This window comes from Mastigoproctus giganteus, chromosome 5 (assembly GCF_048544385.1).
Source record: "Mastigoproctus giganteus isolate SK-2022 chromosome 5, ASM4854438v1, whole genome shotgun sequence".
In the NCBI taxonomy this organism is placed as follows: Eukaryota; Metazoa; Arthropoda; class Arachnida; order Uropygi; family Thelyphonidae; genus Mastigoproctus; species Mastigoproctus giganteus.
The window spans coordinates 101,410,814-101,430,137 of record NC_143579.1 but is presented as its reverse complement, the minus strand read 5'-3'; the positions used below and the strand labels follow the sequence as shown (position 1 = coordinate 101,430,137).

Below are 19,324 nucleotides of genomic sequence, written 5' to 3'. Positions count from 1 at the left end.
TTGAAATAAATTTATTGGAAGTACCTTATGTAGATAATTTATTGAATGCCCCTCATACAAACAAATAAACACACACACACATACAAACACACCTAGATGCACACAAACACATATAGAGACACGAACACACACACATATGCACAAACAAATTGTGGAGTTTCTACTTTTTCTTTTTTTTTAACTTCTTTTACCTTGAAAATCTGATTTAGATTTTTTGGCACCCTCACACCTCCAAGGCCCACTATTCGCCGCCTAACTGCCATACACTGTACATCTCACTGAAGATCACGAGGGTAATTTCTTCACTTTCCCCTTAATCAGTTTCTAGGATTCTCTTGTCTCGACCTGTGCACATGCTGTAGTTCACCTGCAGTTGCTTCGATTTGCATAACGACTCGCTGGTCATGATATTTTGGCTCATCAGTGTATAGAGCTATTGTGTATCTGGTCTGCCTCCACGGGGCTTAATGTGGACAACGGTGGGTCCCATTAGGTACACAACACTGCACCACCCAAAGCCCACACACTTAAATCTCTGGCCTCAACAGTGTACTGTTTCACATGACAACGTATATTACGCAGAGATGGGGGCATTAGACATGAACTGGTGCCATTAGACATGAACACACTATATACCTTTCCTGGTTCACTCAGCCATTTTTCATAACTCTTTGCTTATTGTACTTAGCCTTCCCTTTTCTTTCCTACTCTTAACTATTTTCCCCCTTACAGTCTCAGGCCCTTTTGCACTCCCTACATTTCTACACTTTCCAACTTACTTTTTTCACTCTTATCTCCACAATCACTTTTTCAGCCACCTCTCCCTTCAATTCTACACTGACAACCCCAACATTTTCTCCTTCGTTTGAACCTCCTCCTCCCACAGGACTCTCTACTAATCCCAATAATTCCACCTAACCTTTAAACTTTATTGAATATGGCCCCGTATAGAGGCCATATTCAAAAAAATTCAAAGTTAGATATCTTTAGTGTGTTACATTTTTCATATCTTATCGCATGTAAAAGTAAAATTGAAAATATTTGAAAATTTTATTAAGTATAATACACAATTACATTTACTGAACAAAACGTTTAATGAGAAAATTTTTTTTGATAATTAACAAAATTTAAAATGCTGTTTTAGTTCACTTTCCTCGCGGGCCGAAGGTCGGACATCTCGGTGAATCAACTGTAAGCACCCCATTTGAGAATTGGAGAAGTCATTTTCTTTTACCCTGACAAATAATCATCTGTTGTTTCATGGAAGTGCATTATCCACATTTTTCTGTAAATTTTCCCTATCTTTGTTTACATGGTCACAGTACCTGAATATCCGAACGACACCGACATTTTGGACAGTTTCAAAAAAGAAAGAAAAGAAAAGAAAAAATTCAATTTTAAAAATTAGTGACAATACCGATGATGAGAAAAGGAAAATGGGGACAACGAAGGTATTAATCCTTCTAAACATGAATTGTTGGCATTTGGTGAAAATAAAGTTAGAAAATTGTCGATTAGGTTACAGTTAAATGCAGTCCGTGGATACCTAACTGATAAGGTTTCGGAAGAATTGATGCATTTGATGAACGCTCTGAGTGCGTCCAAATTTCATCGAGTGAATGTGAACAAGGATTTACACAAATGAATCTGATTGCCAGCCCAACCAGTGCTTCGTTGATGACAAAAACAGTTTCTTCACTACTGTTTCTTAAAATGTAGGCCCACCGCTGACCAACTTCAATCCAGCAAAATATGTCAATTCGTGGCTGTTTCGGAAATGTCATTTGAAGCAACCAACACACAAAGAGGAAGAAAAGAGCATAGGGAGTCGGATGAGAACTTAATAAAAATTTGGAATATTCTACAAAAACTGTATTATAAAATTATTTTTACTTATTTTACTCACATTTTACTTATTTTTTTATATACTTGAATAATAAATTTATGCTTAATAAACTATGTTAATATACTTAATTTGTTGTTCTTATTCTAAAAACATTATTACTAAAGTAACAATATAGGGGAAAAAAACGCTGAATACTTTTTGTATCCTTTTAATTTTCAATTTTTCCTGATAGCAAAGAATGAGTACCGCCACCTATTTTTTTTTTACAAAAAATGCACTGCATATATACATATACATAATCTATATGCAATAGGCCCTGCTAAATCTATTCCCTCCTATATACTAATCAAATAAACCTCCTAAATACATTTGTTGGATCCTGTTTTCTTTCTTCAGTCTATGGGCTTTTCCTCATTCGAAACCTCAGTTCTCTGTTTCCACAGTCCTTCGATTTTTTTAATATCTGTTACTTCACTTAAATGGTTGCCATTCTCATCACCACCATTTTCTTCCTCTTTAGGCGTTTTCTGTCCGGAATTCATCCTAACACTCTCATTTAGTTCTAAAGTTCCAATGTGTAGTGTTTCGTTTCTTTCCTGTCATCTTGGTTCTTTCCTGTCGTCTTGGTCCTTTTCTGATTAATTTCTCCAATTTTTTTTCCACCTCTTCTCAATTCCTCTCACACAATCAAAGCTTTCTCACAAGGTAGCCTTTGAAGGTAGCCATTGCCTTGGTCTACACACATGTTTATTCTTGTCTTTCCCTTTTCTTCAGATCCTTTCCACTACTGAACCAGATTTCTTATAATTTCCATCATATACTGGCCTTAGATATTTGATCATATCTCTATTATATTGGAACTATCCTTGCACTTCTCTGGACTAAATTTCAGATTATCTGAGCACCATGGGTAAAATACCTTTTTTCAGCTTCCATAACTTTCTGAGGTCAGAATCTCGTGCTTGGCTCCCTGATCCACCTTCCCTGTCTGGCAAAATCTAGCTATGGCCATATCTGGTGCTATACAGGGTGTTTCAGAAATATTGGTACAAACGTTTAGGGGAGGTGGGTAACATCTAAAGGAATGTGAATCGCAGAGGAACCCATAACCGGAAACATCACGGGAAAGTAGTATCAGAGGCACAAGAAGCAGAAATAACACAAGACAGTAATTAGTGGCAAACATTTATTTGACATAATATTAACAATGGAGTACGAGATGGATGCATTTCATGATGTTACAACAGATGCTCAAAGGTTCCACCATGAGACGCAATGCATGCGTGACACAGACGCAGCATGGATTGGCAGACACGGTCTAACACACCCGGAGTTTCTTTGACAGTAGCAGCAGTGCAGACGAGTCTCGCCACAAGATCCATTTCCGTCTCCACAGGCGATTCATACACGATAGATTTGAGGGCCCCCATAGAAAGAAATCAAGGCTCGATAAATCAGGTGAGTGCGGGGGGCCCATGCAACGGGTCGACCACAGCCAATCCATCGACGCCCAAAACGCCTGTTCAAATGGTCACGAACATACCTTCCATAATGGGCAGGTGCCCCGTCATGTTGAAACCAAATGTTGCGTCTCACATTTGCTGGAACATCGTCAAGTAACCCTAGTAGAACTTGTTCAAGAAAGATCCGACATTTAGCAAAGTTCATGCAGGATGGTAACAGGTATTGGCCGACTAAGCAGTCACCGACCATACCTGCCCACACATTTATTGTGAAGCGATGTTGTGCCGCATGGGGGCGCACACAGCGTGGGTTGTTGTGAGCCCACACATGAGCATTGTGCTGATTGAATAAGCCTCATCTGTGAACAAAACATTGGCTGGAAAATTCAAGTCTTGAACCCTTTCTTGGAGAAACTACTGCGCAAAAGCCACATGTGCAGGATGATCTTGGGGAGGGAGCAGTAACTGAACCCTTTAGAGATGAAAGGGGTGTAAGGAATCATCGTGCCAGACATGCTGTACACTGCAACGAGACACCCCTAAGGCAGAGGCAACGGCACGTGTACTGGTATTAGGATTATTCTGGACGGCATTTAACACACTTTCTTCCATGGTGGGAGTTCGCGTCGAACATGGTCTGCCCGCACTACTCCTGTTACCTCTAAATGACCCATAATCACACAAATTTTGATGCACATGCGCAAACAAACTGTGGTCTGGTATGTGTCTGTCTGGGAAGCGTTCTCCATAAATTCGTTGAGCAGCTCGTCCATTGCCCTCTGCTAATCCATACACTAGGTGCATGTCTGCCAGCTCACAGTTCGTATATCGATGCATGCTCTTCATGCGGCGACTACTGCTTGAATGAGTAAACCAGAAATTTTCCCTCTCGCGAACTGATGAACAGTGCCGTGTACCGACTTACGGTGAAGTTCCCAGTTATGGGTTCCTATGCGATTCACATTCCTTTAGATGTTATCTACCTCCCCTAAATGTTTGTACAAATATATTTTTGAGATACCCTGTAGATGTTCCAGATATGCCCATATCTGGAGCATCTATGGCACCTCACCTGACTATTGTGATTGGAGTATTCAAAATTATTTGCTTTATATTCTGATGCTTACTTCTTAGTTTGATATGCTTCCTCCAGCTGTGGCCTGATCAATTTCCCTTTCCATCACATGAATTATTCCTGGACTGTCTAAGATACAGAGCATTAATACTTATATGCTGCCCTTGAATTGTGCCTTCATTATGGCAGTATTTATCGTTGTCTCCAGGATGCCTATCTCCATACCAGCACTCTCTAGCCCGGTGATTGCTCCGCCCCTTTTCCGTACCCTCTTATTCCTATGCCCTTTTGTTCTCTTCTAGTACCATCTCTATACCCCGCGCCACTATGATGTCTCTCGCCCTTTGTTAAACTTTCCCATATAGTGTTAATTTCTCCCATTAATTGTTCAAATTTCTTTCTAATCCCACTATTTGCCTTTCGAAGCTTGTAAATTTCAAGCTCCCTTCCTCACTATTAATACGGTTGGCATCTTTTGTTGCCATTACCACATTCATTTCTCTTTTCGCTCCCCCACACTAATATTTTTTTTAGTTTTTCCCCCTCTATTGCTAACTCTAATGCTTGTAACAAAAAATTTGGGTTCCTTCTGAGTACCTCTTTGCAGTACTTATCCTTGATGCCTGTCAAAAATTGTCCCATTAAAATCTTATCACAGGTGCCCTTTCCCCCATCAGATACTTCGGTGTTTAACTTTACTTCTAGTAATCTTTGTAGAATTCGTCTATGCTCTCATGCCCCATTTGTACACAGTTAGTCAATTTTATTCCTTCCTGGTAGAAAATAACTTCCTCATTACAGTGTTAAATTGTTCTATGTGTCTATCTCCATTGTCTGAGTGGTTTCTTAAAATTTTCTGAATGCCGTGCCTTCTAATTTAAATTCAGCTATAGTTACTACCTCTAATTCTGATAACCCTTCATTTTCCTTGATCATTTTCAACTTTTTGAAAAAAAACTACCTTTTCCATTGGTTCTCCCTTAAAACCCTTCAGATATTTACCAAGTTTTATCACTTGGCAAACTAAGTGGTAAAACTTGGTAAATATCTGAAGGACCCATTTACAGTCCTGTTATAACTATTCCCTAGATTAGAGTTCGCCCCTAACGATTCCTCTCTCTCTCTCTCTCTCTCTCTCTCTCTCTCTTTCCCTGCTACTCTGAGGTCTTAGGGTCATTTTTATACTTATTATCTTCTAGCTTTCAACTCTAATTAATCAATAACTCTGCCGCTTGATTCCTCTACAATTCATTAATTAAAATCATTTACCTATTTAATCAATAATCAACTCAATAATACATAAACCACAATAAATCAATAATGAACCTTCAATCAACACTTAGCCACTAATTAACTTATTACTCATTACATTTTCATTATTTCAACATTGCTTGTTGCTTAATCATTTCTTATGGATTGCAGCTGAATTTTACAGTTTCAACAACTGACTACAGTGAATCTTAGTTATTCTAGAGAGACACAGCATATTGACTTGCTCTTTCGGGGAATTATCCTGGCTGGTGTATCACAAATTGTGGGGTTTTTCTTTTCTTTTTTTTTTTTTTTTTTTACTTCTTTTAGCTTGGAAATCTTCTGATTTAGATTTTTCGGTACCCTCAACACCAACGCCCACTTTTTGCCACCTAACTGCTATACGCTGTACATCTCACTGAAGATAATCAACATCACGAGAGTAATTTCTTTACTTTCCTCTTAATCAGTTTCTAGGAGAGAAAATTTTAACTAAGCTAGCCAGGCATATGTTACTCAGAATAACAAGAATCAAAGTGAAAATAAACCATGACATTTATTACATATATATATATAAAATATTATTAGTATAAAATACAGTAAGTAGATGTTTATGCATAGAAATAAACTAATGAAAATACGGTGTACCCTGAGAGCGATATACGTTGTGAACGAAGGGGGGAAAGAAAGGAACTGGAAAAAATAATAAAATTGCTGTCTTTTTCATGATTTTGGTGGATGACCTCTGATGAAGACACAAAAATTATGAAAGACTCTGCAATGCTATCTCCACCTTGGTCGTTTCTTCAAAAAATTCATTTGGTTTACTTTTCAATCGTTACAATTATTTTTTCCGGTTCCTTTCTTCCCCCCTTCGTTCACAATGTATATCGCTCCCAGGGTACACCGTATTTTCATTAGTTTATTTCTATGCATAAATAAACATCTACTTACTGTATTTTATACTAATATTTTATATATACATTATGGCTGTAGGGTACTTTTGCGATAGCAGTGACCCTGATCCATAATTCACGTTATTGTAATTCAGTCTTATCTAATCTAGTTCTTAATTTTCTTCTCCCCTATAGCATATAACTTCTCTATTGCATTATTCTTGATGATTATATATGCAGTAATAAAATAATGTTAAAATGTAGAGGCCATCCTGTAGTTTAAAAAAAAAACCAATGTAATCCATGAACCAACCGGACCCTAGGCAACAATGGTTAAACATTAACATAAATTCAATAGAAATATACATAATACACCGTCCATGGGAAAAGATACTTTGCAAGGGACTTTGTCGAGGGCTAAACCTCTACAAAATACCAAACCCATGGTTGGCTGAGCTATCAGTTTCTGTTGTCATCTGCCTGTATAACTAGGACAAAAAGAAGTCCATGATGACCCGTAAGATTGGTATAAAATATAATAAAAATATATCTAATAAAATAGCTTAACTGTAATTTTGCAGAATACAGGCTGGATGACATTTAGCCCGACCAATAGCTAAAACGAAATAGTAAATAAGCAATGCTGAGAACCAAATAATCTGCTAAACATAATAAGCTAAATTAGCTAACGAAAGGAGAACGGAGAGAAGGCTAGTTAAAGTAATAGTACCTCAATATGCTCCCGGTATTATCCAATGTATAATTGTATAAACACTTTTCCTTTGCTTTTTACTTTTAGCTGTCTTATTCCTTTTTTCATACCTCATGAACTATTAGAGTAATTCGAGGGGGATTGAGGTACTATTACTTTAACTAGCCTTCTCTCCGTTCTCCTTTCATTAGCTAATTTAGCTTATTATGTTTAGCAGATTATTTGGTTTTCAGCATTGCTTATTTACTATTTCGTTTCAGCTATCGGTCGGGCTAAATGTCAACCAGCCTGTATTCTGCAAAATTACAGTTAAGCTACTTAATTTTTATTAGATATATTTTTATTATATTTTATACCAATCTTAGGGGTCATTATGGACTTCTTTTGGTCCTAGTTATACAAGCAGATAACAACAGAAACTGATAGCTCAGCCAACCATGGGTTTGGTATTTTGTAGGGGTTTAGCCCTCGACAAAGTCCCTTGCAAAGTATCTTTTCCCATGGATGGCGTATTATGTATATTTTTACAGTAATACCCCGAAGTTACGCGATAGGTGGGTCCGACGAAAATCGCGTAAGTCGGGGTACAACTTTGCATATAAATACATATAAATTTTGCTTAATTGGGACCAAGGACTAACAAAAACACTAGTTTAGAAGAAAAATATTAATAAAATTGCAGTTCTTTATACATATTAATACAAAATATGTATTAAAAAAAACAATGACTTACGTAAAAAAGTTATTTCGATGTCGATAGCTTCATAAAATCTAACAAATTCGTCTGACGACACAGCGCGTTCTTTTTTTCACGCAGAATTTCTTCGTAGCAAGCTAATAATTTTTTTATTCCTTGCTTTGTAGCTATAACGCGTTCTTCGTTGGAGTCTATGTTTTCTAAAATTTTTAAGCCCTTTACAATTGAGCCCTTTTCAATTTTCAACCTGTCAAGTTTGCAATTGTCATGTGCTTTTCGCCGTTGCTTCATTTAGGCCTGTAGCACGTGCCTGTAGCATATCACATGGTCTTTCATTTCGCTCAAAGTGTTTCACAATTTCATATTTTTTCTCTATCGACAGAGGCGGACTGGCCATAAGCCTTACCGGGGAAACCCCGGTGGGCCGGAGGAAAGTGTGATTTTGGCCATAAACCATAGTATGAGGCCACTATAAATTTTCCCGGGTAAGAATTTTTGACCCAGTCCGCCTCTGTTTATCGATTTTGCTTTTCTTTTTCTCTCTGAATCTGCAGTGTCTTCACCAGGATGCTTCCTTTTCACACATTTTAAGTACTTTACTGATTTTTAGGGAATAAAGCACAATTACAAAACGAGAGGCACGCTTGATACGCATAAACAAAGCTGCGTGCATGTAGCAACTGAATAAACAACACCATAAAGGCAGAGATACACTATTAACACCTCACATTTCTAGGGGTTACTACCATAAAACAATAAAAATCCAGTTGCGTTTCTGCTAGTGAAATCTGTTATAAACTGGTAGTAAACTCGATCTAATTGCATTTGCGATTATACCGATAGCTGGAATTGTGTTGTTTTTACGTTATTATGGTGAAATGTGTTTCCCCTTCACTGATATAAAAAACATAAAAGCAGCAAAGTTGAATTTTGTTCATCTTTCGCTCTCATTCTCCGCCGTCGCACTGTATATCGATAACATATGAAAAACGACCTTGAAGATAGTGGGCGGCAGCGTTGCCAAACGAAAAAAATCAAGAACCGCGTAACTCAGAGTTCGCGTAAGTCGGGGTATTACTGCATTGAATTTATATTAATGTTTAACCATTGTTGCCTAGGGTCCAGTTGGTTCATGGATTACATCGGGTTTTTTTTAAACTACAGGATGGCCTCTACATTTTAACATTATTTCATTACTGCATATATTTAACGATGGATGAAGTGTTTATCGCTGATGGCATTAATCTGATTGGTTAATATTATCATATAAAATCCCTGTTCTATGCTTTAGTAATTATAATATCACATTTCTACACTTTAGTAATTTGATTCTATATATATATATATATATAACATAATTAAAGTGACTAGATCCTTAGCATACCAATACGGGACCATCTAGGAAGGGATTTTTCCCTTGCTTGTGTCACGATGGCAAGTTACATGTAGTTGAACACCGTAAAGCTTCTTCGTCTGAGATGAAAAGAGAATGGGAAGAACGTACAGGAGTGGGAGCAAGTGCAGTAACAGTCAGAAGACACCTCTTCAAAAATGAACTTGTAACCCATTGTCCTAAGAGTGTAATTGTTGCTTTACGTGAGAAAGGTTGTCCTTCCCATCATATTGCATATAGAGTGTCTTGTAATCAGTCAACAGTCAGTAGATTTCTTTCTAAACTCAAGAATACTAGTTCTGCTGATAGGAAAAAAGGAACCAGATGCAAACGAGTCTCTACACCAAAACAGGACCGTATTTTGAAGCGCTTATCCCTTAAAAACTGTAAAGCTTCTTCGTCTGAGATGAAAAGAGAATGGGAAGAATGTACAGGAGTGGGAGCAAGTGCAGTAACAGTCAGAAGACACCTCTTCAAAAATGAACTTGTAACCCATTGTCGTAAGAAGAAGAAAACTGAAAAAGATCCTATTAATTCGGTGTAAAGAGCATGTCAAATTGACCCCCGAGCAGTGGAAGTCAGTTATTTTCTTGGATGAGAAGAAATTCAACCTGCATGGCTCTGATGGGAGACAAAATGATTCGACATAGACGTGGTAAAGAATACCATCCAGACTGCATGGTGTCTACAGTGATATTCCCTACCAGCCAAATGATATGGGGATGCATTTCGTATCGCGGAATAGGTCACTTGCAGTTTATAAAAGGTTCCGTAAATGCCAATGGATACCTGGCTATATCGGAAGGCAAATTGCTGCCATTGGAAAGCTATTTGCTGATGCTATCAAGGCAGTGTTAGGTGGATCGAAAAACTGCTAGCTTGGGGGGGGGGGGGATACAAGGACTAATAGATTAACAGTAGCCACTGGCAGAGGTAAAAATGATTCTTGCACTGCTTGTATTGGAATGAGCAGCAGCCTAGAAAACAAGATGCAGGATATTTCAGAGACTGCTGGGAGTCATTGCAGTACAAGTAAACAAGAGTTATGTTAGGGTAGCTAAGAATAGGAACAGGTGCATGTATACTTGTGTATACACCAATGCCAGGAGTTTCGTAAATAAATTTGATGAATCTGAGGTGTTGCTCAAAACATCAAAGGCAGATGTTGGGATATCAGAGATGTGGTGTCATACAGATATAAGAAATGCAGAACTGGAATTTGGGGGAGTACAATGTGTACAGGAAGGATACACAGGATAGGAAAGGAGGAGGGGTTATGCTATTAGTTAAGAAACACAAAATCCAAGGAAGTAAAGCCAGTCGACATTGCTGCACAGTGCAGTGTTGTCAGTTGGGTGTGACATAAGCATTGGGAGATCAAAATTGAGAGTAGGAGTGTGCAACAGGCCTGATGACTCTGATGACTAAAATTCTGAAGAATGAACTGCTAAATAAATCAAGGAAATAAAACAGATTTTCTAAGTTATTACATACACTCCCTTGCTCTCCATGGGATTAAGGCCAGTTCAAAGAATCTTTTGCTACAGTAATCTATTTTTTGTGCTACTTTATCTGAGATGATGTATTTTTTTGGAACTTCTGTCTTTTAATTAATTTAAAATTTGTTTATATTAAAATCTTATCTCACAGTATTATTGCAACAAAACATAAACAGAGGAAATTAAGACTGGAAATGAAACTGAAAATTATTCAAGAGGCTGATAGGATGGATCGAAGTAAAATGGACATTGCAAAGGAATATGACATCCCTTTACCTACTTTATATACAATACTGAAAAACCAAAAAAAAAACCTTTGAAGTACATGTGACACTGGAGCAACTATAAAACACAGGAAATGAATTTGTGATGCAAACACGAGAAGCTTGAAACAAAACTTTGAGTAGAACCAACGAATGTGGGCATCTAATTTGCCAATATCAAGTTCAATTTTGCAAGAAAAGGCAAATTATCTAGCTCAGCAACATGGAATTAGTGACTTCAAATGCAGCAGTGGCTCCAAAGATTTAAAAACAGGAATAACTGTTCTGCAAAATGTTTGCGGCAAGGCTGGATTAGTTGATAAATAAAAGGCCATAGTCTGGTTGTATTCTGTACCATCCATTCTTGAAAAATATCAGGCAAAGGATATTGACCAGACAGGATTATTTTATAATTTGCTGCCAAACAAAATATTTGCTGTTTGACGAGAGTCTGGTCGCGGTGGAAAATTCAGTAAACTCGCTGTTCTATTATGCTGCAATTAAGATGGCGGCACAAAACTACGCCGACTTCTGATTGGTAAGTTTCATAAGCCAAGATGTTTTAAGAAGTTAACCAACTTCCTGTGATTTTAGGCCAATAGAAGTGCTTGACTTTCAGTCATTATTATTATATTAGAGAGAGAGAGAGAGAGAGAATCACCAAGAAAGAGAATTGCCAAGAAAGAGAGGAATAATGATGATGTCCAGCCCAGATGTGAGGCCCCTGGAGTTATCAAAGATGGACAGAAGAATGGCTTCGGAAAAAACGGAATGTTTTGATGAGTCTAGATTGTTGTACAGCATATACCCAGGGGCTCACATCTGGTGAGTATGGGCTTGGCACACCCAGGGTCCCCAGCTGGATATCACCATTCTTCTCTCTCTCTCTCTCTCTCTCTCTCTCTCTCTCTCTCTCTCTCTCTCTCTCTCTCTCTCTCTCTCTCTCTCTCTCTCAGGGTAATTCAGAATTTTTTTTTTTTTTTTTTTTTTTGGCTGGTGCAGCATAAGCCTCAGGCTTCCTTGCACCATATGGCTAATAATAATAATAATAATAATAAACAACTGTACAGGAAATAGTGGGCCAGTAAATAAGAGTCTTATAATTGGGGATTTTAATTTCCCAGATATTGACTGGGATTTGTGGGTTGGTCACTCACACACTAGCAAGGCTTTTGTGGATATATTGGATGATTGTTTTCTACATCAGCATGTTCGAGAGGCAACTAAAGGGAGCAATACTCTTCATATGATTACCAGCAGTGATTCTTCATGCATTAAGAATCTTCAGATAAACGAACCACTAGGTGGCAGTGATCACAGTGTGCTGAAGTGGGATTTACTCAAAGAGGTAACTACCATCAGGAGTAAAGAGAAAAGTTTTTGCTTTTGTAAAGGCAACTACGGTGGTCTGAGACAGTATTTAAATTTTATACGGTGAGATGAACTGATGATGTTTCCAATAACAAATTCAAAATGGGACGCATTCAAAGAATTTATCTTGGAAGGCTACTAGGCTTTACATAACAACTAAGAAATATTTTTCAAGGTTTAGGCCTATATGGATGTAAGATGAACTAATCAGACATATGACAGAGAAGAAAAATGCAAGAGATACATATAAATTAGTGGCTGACATGAAGCCTATGATAGATATAAGCTGGTCTCTAACCAAGTCACAAAGGAGATTAGGCAGGCAAAGGCAGATTATGAGAAATCTTTGGCAAAGGAAAACATTTCAAGAAGGATGTAGAGCTGCTGGAACGAGTACAGAGAAGGGCAACAAGATTAGAGAATGGAACGAAGGGTTGCTCTTACGAAGAAAGTCTTAAGTTTTGCAGATTAGTGTCTGGAGACTAGGCACCTGCAAAGTGATCTGATTGAAAAGTATAAAGCCTTGAATGGTTTGAGCATGCTCAATGCTAATGGGATTCTTCCTCTTGCTCAGAATAATCACCTGAGGGCATAAATTCAAATTGAGGAAAGACAGTTGTAGAATAGATGTGCAGAAATCTGCCTTTAGCCAGCGGCTATTTGGTTGGTGGAAGACTTCCATCTTTTGTTCTGAAAGTTGATAGCCTAAATAAATTTAAGGCTGATCTGGACAGGTGTTTGGAACGAATGGAGGGGTGAAATGGGAGTGGTTTTATTTTTTTTTGACTGATGCTGCATAAGTTTGCTTTCTTGCATCATATGCCTCTACTAATGTTAATGCTAAACTTCTTCATCTGTGCTGAAAAGAGAATGGGAAGAACATACAGGAGTGGCAGCAAGTGCAGTAAAAGTCAGAAGATGCCCCTTCAAAAATGAACTTGTAACAAGTTGTCCTAATAAGAAGCTTAAAATTTAAAACAGTAAAAATATAAGCAATCAATAACAAAGAACACAGTACACACAATATGTGCCAGTGAGAACGGAGTAACAAGTTACGAAGCTTTAAAAATAGGAATGAAGAGAAGATTCTGAGATTAATTTTTTTATATGATTGAAGATTCCATGGAAGTGTAAACACATTCCACAACAATAAACCACAGAATTCCAGCTGTCGGTATTATCGCAAATTCAATAAGATCAAGTTTACTATCCGTTTACAATAAATTGCACTAACAGAAAAGCCCAATAAAGGTGACTGCTAATTGTTTTATGGTTGTGACTTCCAGAAATTCGACTGAACCACGTGGTATGGTCGGAAACAATCGTAGGGTAATCTCCAGTGCTGCAGTCTCCTGGCCCGATTAAACGCCATGCTGCCCAATTAAGCGAAGTAAACCCTGGTTATTTTCACAATTGAGTTCGGTTTTTAAGATTTGCCCTGAATAACCGGTGGCCCAAATAACCAGAATCCACTGTGTGTGTGTTTTCACAGAAAGGCTGAAATTCACTATGGTACCCCCTCATGTTATGTTGTTTGGTTTTTAGGAGCATTAGCAACTAAGGCCATATTGCTCCATGATATGCAGTGGTCATTCCCTGACCTTTCCGCAACCTCTGTATTTGGTGGTGACGGGCTCAAACCCCGGTCTAATCAAGAAGTGTGTGCTACGCACTGCTGCTCCTTCCCACCTGGCTACGGAGGCACCCCCTCATGTTATGCTACATAACGAACAGAGGTGTTGCGTGAAGGATGTGAACATGGCAGCTTTGAAGAGTTTGTTAATGCTGGCATCAAGTGGTTGAAGCTGGGATGTCAAGCCTAGAGGTATGACGGCAAGTTTTGTTTTTTGCTCTGCAGCAATCATCTTTGCATTTTTTGTTATGTGTACCCTGAACTGATCAAGCACCAATAGGGCAGGTTTGCCCACCTGGTCTCCTGTTCCAAACTTTCTCAAACCAGATCTTCATCCCATCCTGATCCATCCAACCCTTGTCGTGAACGTGGACAATCACTCCTCGAGGAATGTCTTCTTTTGGCATTGTTTTGCGTTTGAAAATCAGCATAGGAGGCAGCTTGGTTCCGTCGGCACAACAAGCTAGAACAACTGTATAATGGCTCTTTTCATGTCCACTTGTCTGCACAGTTACAGTTTTCACCCCCTTCTTATCAACAGTTCTGTTACTTGGGACATTAAATTGAAGGGGGACTTTGTCCATATTTGCAATCTGTCCCAACTCAAACTGATGTGTCTTCCGACATTGAATGACAAAACGATGAAATTCAAGGACCTTCTGCTCTTAGCTTTCAGGCATCTTTTGGGCAAGTCTGGTACGTGTACGCATGCTTAATCCATTCCGTTTCATGAACCTGAAGCACCAATTGTGTCCTCTTTTGAAATCAGTAACTTATTTTTCATCAGCAATTCTTCTTGCCTCATGCTGAACCATTTTTGTGGACACAGGAATTCCAATTGCCCTTTGCTCCTCAATCCATATCTTCAATTCCCTCTCTAAATCGGACCATTTTGCTGACATGCCTCTAATGGCCTTCTTCTGCCGTGGCGTTTTCAGTAGGGTTTCTTCTTCCCATAGCCAGTCTCGGATTGTTTTCTCAGTTGGAGGAGGACCAAACTTACGTTCAGCAGCACGATTTCCATTCACTTTTGCAAACTGGATCACTTTTAACTTGAATTCAGCACTGTACAAAAATCTTTTCTGAGCCATTTCTGGGCAGAACGTGGCAAAACGTAACCGAATATACCGGTAACAAGTGCGAAACAATGAGCGCGAAAAATGCAAGGGAAAAAAAAAAAAAAAATCTACAACCACTGTATAAGACGCACCCAGTTTTCAGACCCCAAATTTTTTAAAAAAAAATGTGTCTTATACATGGGCAAATACGGTAATACTGTAATATATACATACTAACTAACTGATAATTTTGTTTACTGACTTTTTTTTTTTTTTTTTTTGGGGTTTTAAAATTTAAAACAGTAAAAAAGATAAGAACATGGCATGCACAAATTGCAAGTAATACATGGAGTAACAAGTTACGAAGTTTAAAAAGTAGGAATGAAGAGAAGATTCAGAAAATTAATGTTTTTATATGATTGAAGAGGAAGGGGAAACACATTTCACCATAATAACATAAAAACCCACGGAATTCCAGCTATCAGTATTATTGCAAATGCAATAAGATAGAGTTTACTACCTGTTTATAATATTTTGCACTAACAGAAAAGTCCAATAAACTGGAAAATGCAAATTGTTTTTACTGTTCTATGGTAGTGACCTCCAGAAATATGGTTTAGAAAAATTTCACAGAGTTCAAAACTCAATCGTTATCAATGTCCAGTTATAACAACCGGACATTGATAACAATGGAAGTATAGTGCATTTTGATGATTTGAATTGGTTTTTTGAAATTAAAGTGGCTGATTCCACTAACCAGTGATCATGTTAAATGGTGCCTACCTATTCCACTTTACAATGGGATGGGCTAATGATTGTCTCTGACTGGATCACGTGGTCCTTCCTCTCAGCCAGTAGCAACGTTTGTAAATGTGTTGGCCGCATGTTTTGTTTTTGAATCCTTTAGATGAAATGAATTTTTGTATTGTGCTTTAATCAATATATTAGTTTTAGTCATTTCTTTTAATCAACATGTACAATTTCCATTATAAAAACCATTTTAATTGAGATAAATAGCTTAATTATATAGCAAAAATTAACTTTTGAGGTCTTGGATTGAATTGCCAAAAAACAATGTTATTGGGTTCATCACATTACGATACTTTCACGATATGGTGGTGTCTCTGGAACGGATTAATATCATAAAGCAGGGGTCCACTGTGCACGCAAGCAATTATTGCTAACAATATCAGCAATATTGTTAGCAATAATTATCAGCAATAACAATAAAAGAACTTCAACTTCCCTTAGTGTTACATTAATAAATAACACTACTCTCAAAGGAAGTTATATTACTATTTGTATGCAATGCAATAGTTCATAAACAGGTGCCAATAAAAAACGAATAAGTGTGGGTAATGGCGCACATTACAGACAAATAGCAATTACTGATATGACTGGGTAGAGGTATAGTGCTATTGGACAAAAATATATCCTTCCTTTGAGATCAATGTTATTTATTCAGAGTGTAGTACTAGACCAATACTTAGTGATTTTCTGCACAATGAAAGAACTGAACATTTTGCAGTAGCAAAAGTTGCTTTCATAAAATCAATGAATTTGCACTCATAACAACACAACAACCAAGTACATATTTTAATTAAATACAATATGTAGTAACCAAAAAAAAAAAAAAAAAAATTTAACATAATCACTGTACATAAAATCAGCATTATACTCAACTCTGCAAAATGTTTCACTGAATTACAAATTGTGCTAAAAGACCATCTTTAGCATATAACTGTTAACCATATTTACCTGTTTTCAGTGTCTTTATGGCAACAGGTGTTGTATTATTCCACAAACCTTCCCACACTTCACCAAATTGCCCCTGGCCTAACTTGCGTACAAATTTCAGAGAATTGCGGTTAATTTCCCATTGGTCCCTTGTATTATGAGAAAGGCCACTTGTGGTTGGCTTCTCAATCTGAAAAATATTAAATTAATCAGTTTAGTCAATATTTATTACAAATAATTACTATGGTAGAAAAAAAATACTCTTTTTGTAAGTGATAAGTACCATATACAGCTGAAACCGTTGAAATGCGATTCTGCTTAACGATTATATACATTGACTATATACTCGAGGATAACGAGCGACACAGAAGACTAATGGATGCAAAGGTCATTTCAAGTGTATCCCTGGGTAGTGATTACAGGTAGTTTTAAGATTCCCTAAACTGAAGAGGATCTAAATTGAAGAGGATCAAAATGAAAGAAGATTGAAAAGGAGCAGTGTTCAGAGAAGAGTTCAGGAAGGTTGTACCTAAGATGGTAGTGAGCAGCGTGGAATCAGAATGGAAAGCATAGGGACTGGCAGAGCAGGTATGCTGAAGTAAAAGCAGGAGAGGGAAAGAAACCCCATACGAGAGAGGCTGTGAAAAACAAGAATAATGCATTCAGGACCTACTTCTACAACAGAAATGAGGAGAATAAACAGAGATATAAACCACGAAGAGGGAGGCCAAGAGAATAGTCGATGAGGAGAGAAGACCATAGTTGGAAGAATGGACTGAAACTGTACGACAAGATATTGATGGTAATAAAAGGATGCTGTATGGTATGGTGAGGAATAGGAGAAGAGATGGTGAGCAGAGCAAATACCTGATGGATGAGAACCTAATAACCAAGGATGAAGAGATAAGAGAAATATGGATGAAGTATTTTGAAAATCTGTTGAATGTGCAGAACAGTCAGCAAAAGGGACAAAGGCGGGTTGATCATAAAAGAGATGAAAGAGAAGATACTGAGAGCGACTAGACAGACAACGCTTAATGATGTAGTGCAGGCATGGAAATACATCAAGACAGGTAAGTCCGCTGGTATGGATGAAATAAACGGAGAGATGCTGAAGACTAAGATGAGGCAGGGATGGCATGGACGTACAGACTGTTTTGCAGGATCTGGGATGAGAGACAGGTGCTGAAGGACTGAAAAGAAGGTTTGATCATCCTGTTGTTCAAAAAGGAAAACAGGAAGAAGTGTTCAAATTATAGAGGCATCACACTGACATCACATGCGAGTAAGCTATACAAGAGTGTTGGAGTGGAAAAACCTCTCTGAGCACTGTAGACAGGTTGCAAGGAAGACCCATGGTGTCCTATTGAGATAAGGATGTCGTAAGGCTATTGTTAGACCACACTTGGAATACTGTGTTCAGGTATGGAGACCGCACCTAAAGAGACACTGTGCTTCTTGAAAGGGTCCACCAGAGACAGGTAATTCACCTGGTAAGACCGGCAAAAGGGTGTTCATACGAGGAAAGACTTTGAATATGTGGGCTGCAGAGCTTGGAAACTATACACCTTAGAGGAGACTTGATTGAGGTGTTTAAGGCTCCGAGAGACATAAGCAAAATGAATAAGGACGAAATTTTCACGGTTATGATTCTAGAACTATGTCTAGATATCTTCAAAATGTAAAAAAACTGACTCTCATATCTGGTGCTTCCATCTATCTATTCTTTAAGGGTCAATTTTGTTTCCTCAGCATGTGTGGTCATTACTAGTGTAGTAAATTTCAAGTGGACAGAATCTGGACAATTGTGAAATTCTATGCAGAGTTCCAGGCACAGGTAAGTTGTTGTTGTTATTTGGTTTTTAGGAGCATTAGCAACTAAGGCCATATTGCTCAGGGGATATGCGGTGGTCATTACCTGACCTTTCCACATCTTCCGTATTTGGTGGTCAAGGGCCCGAACCTCGGTCTAATCAAGAAGCATGTGCTATGCACTGCTGCTCCTGCTCACCTGGCTACAGAGGCACCGGCACAGGTAAGAATTTACATATACTGTCCTACAGTAAGTCTCGAAAACAGTTAACTCTGAAAGAAAAAGTAGAAATGATAGAATATTCTAGGAAAGAAAGAAAAAGTGTAAAGTTCATCAGCCAGCTGATCATTTCAAAATTAGAATTAACTTCAGCAGCAGCAATTATTAAAAATCAAGAAACTTTGTTAAAATAGTGGTGGGAAAATGTATTGGAAAGCAGTATACCATACATTTTCTCATGGCAAAAGGTGTTTTTGTGGATAAATTGACTTTTGAATGGTTTAGTCCAATATGCAGTCTAAACATTCCCATCTCTGAGCCTATGATTCAAACCAAAGTTTTAGAAATTGGCACCATTAAACTTTCAAGCATCTAATGGGTGGTTAGGTACGTTCTGC

General features: G+C 37.9%; 1 protein-coding gene across 3 annotated transcripts in view; it reads right to left on the bottom strand.

The window, feature by feature from the left end:
- The window catches only part of LOC150085589 (tyrosine-protein kinase Src42A-like), a 140,276-nt gene that overhangs the window by 61,888 nt on the left and 59,064 nt on the right, over positions 1–19,324 (bottom strand). For 2 of the 3 annotated variants that reach the window (XM_090374127.1, XM_090374126.1), the window contains exon 4: positions 16,916–17,084. In XM_090374127.1, coding sequence (XP_090230253.1) covers positions 16,916–17,084 — 169 coding nt within the window. The remainder of the gene's footprint in view (positions 1–16,915; positions 17,085–19,324) is intronic. The other variant, XM_090374128.1, reaches the window with a different exon arrangement.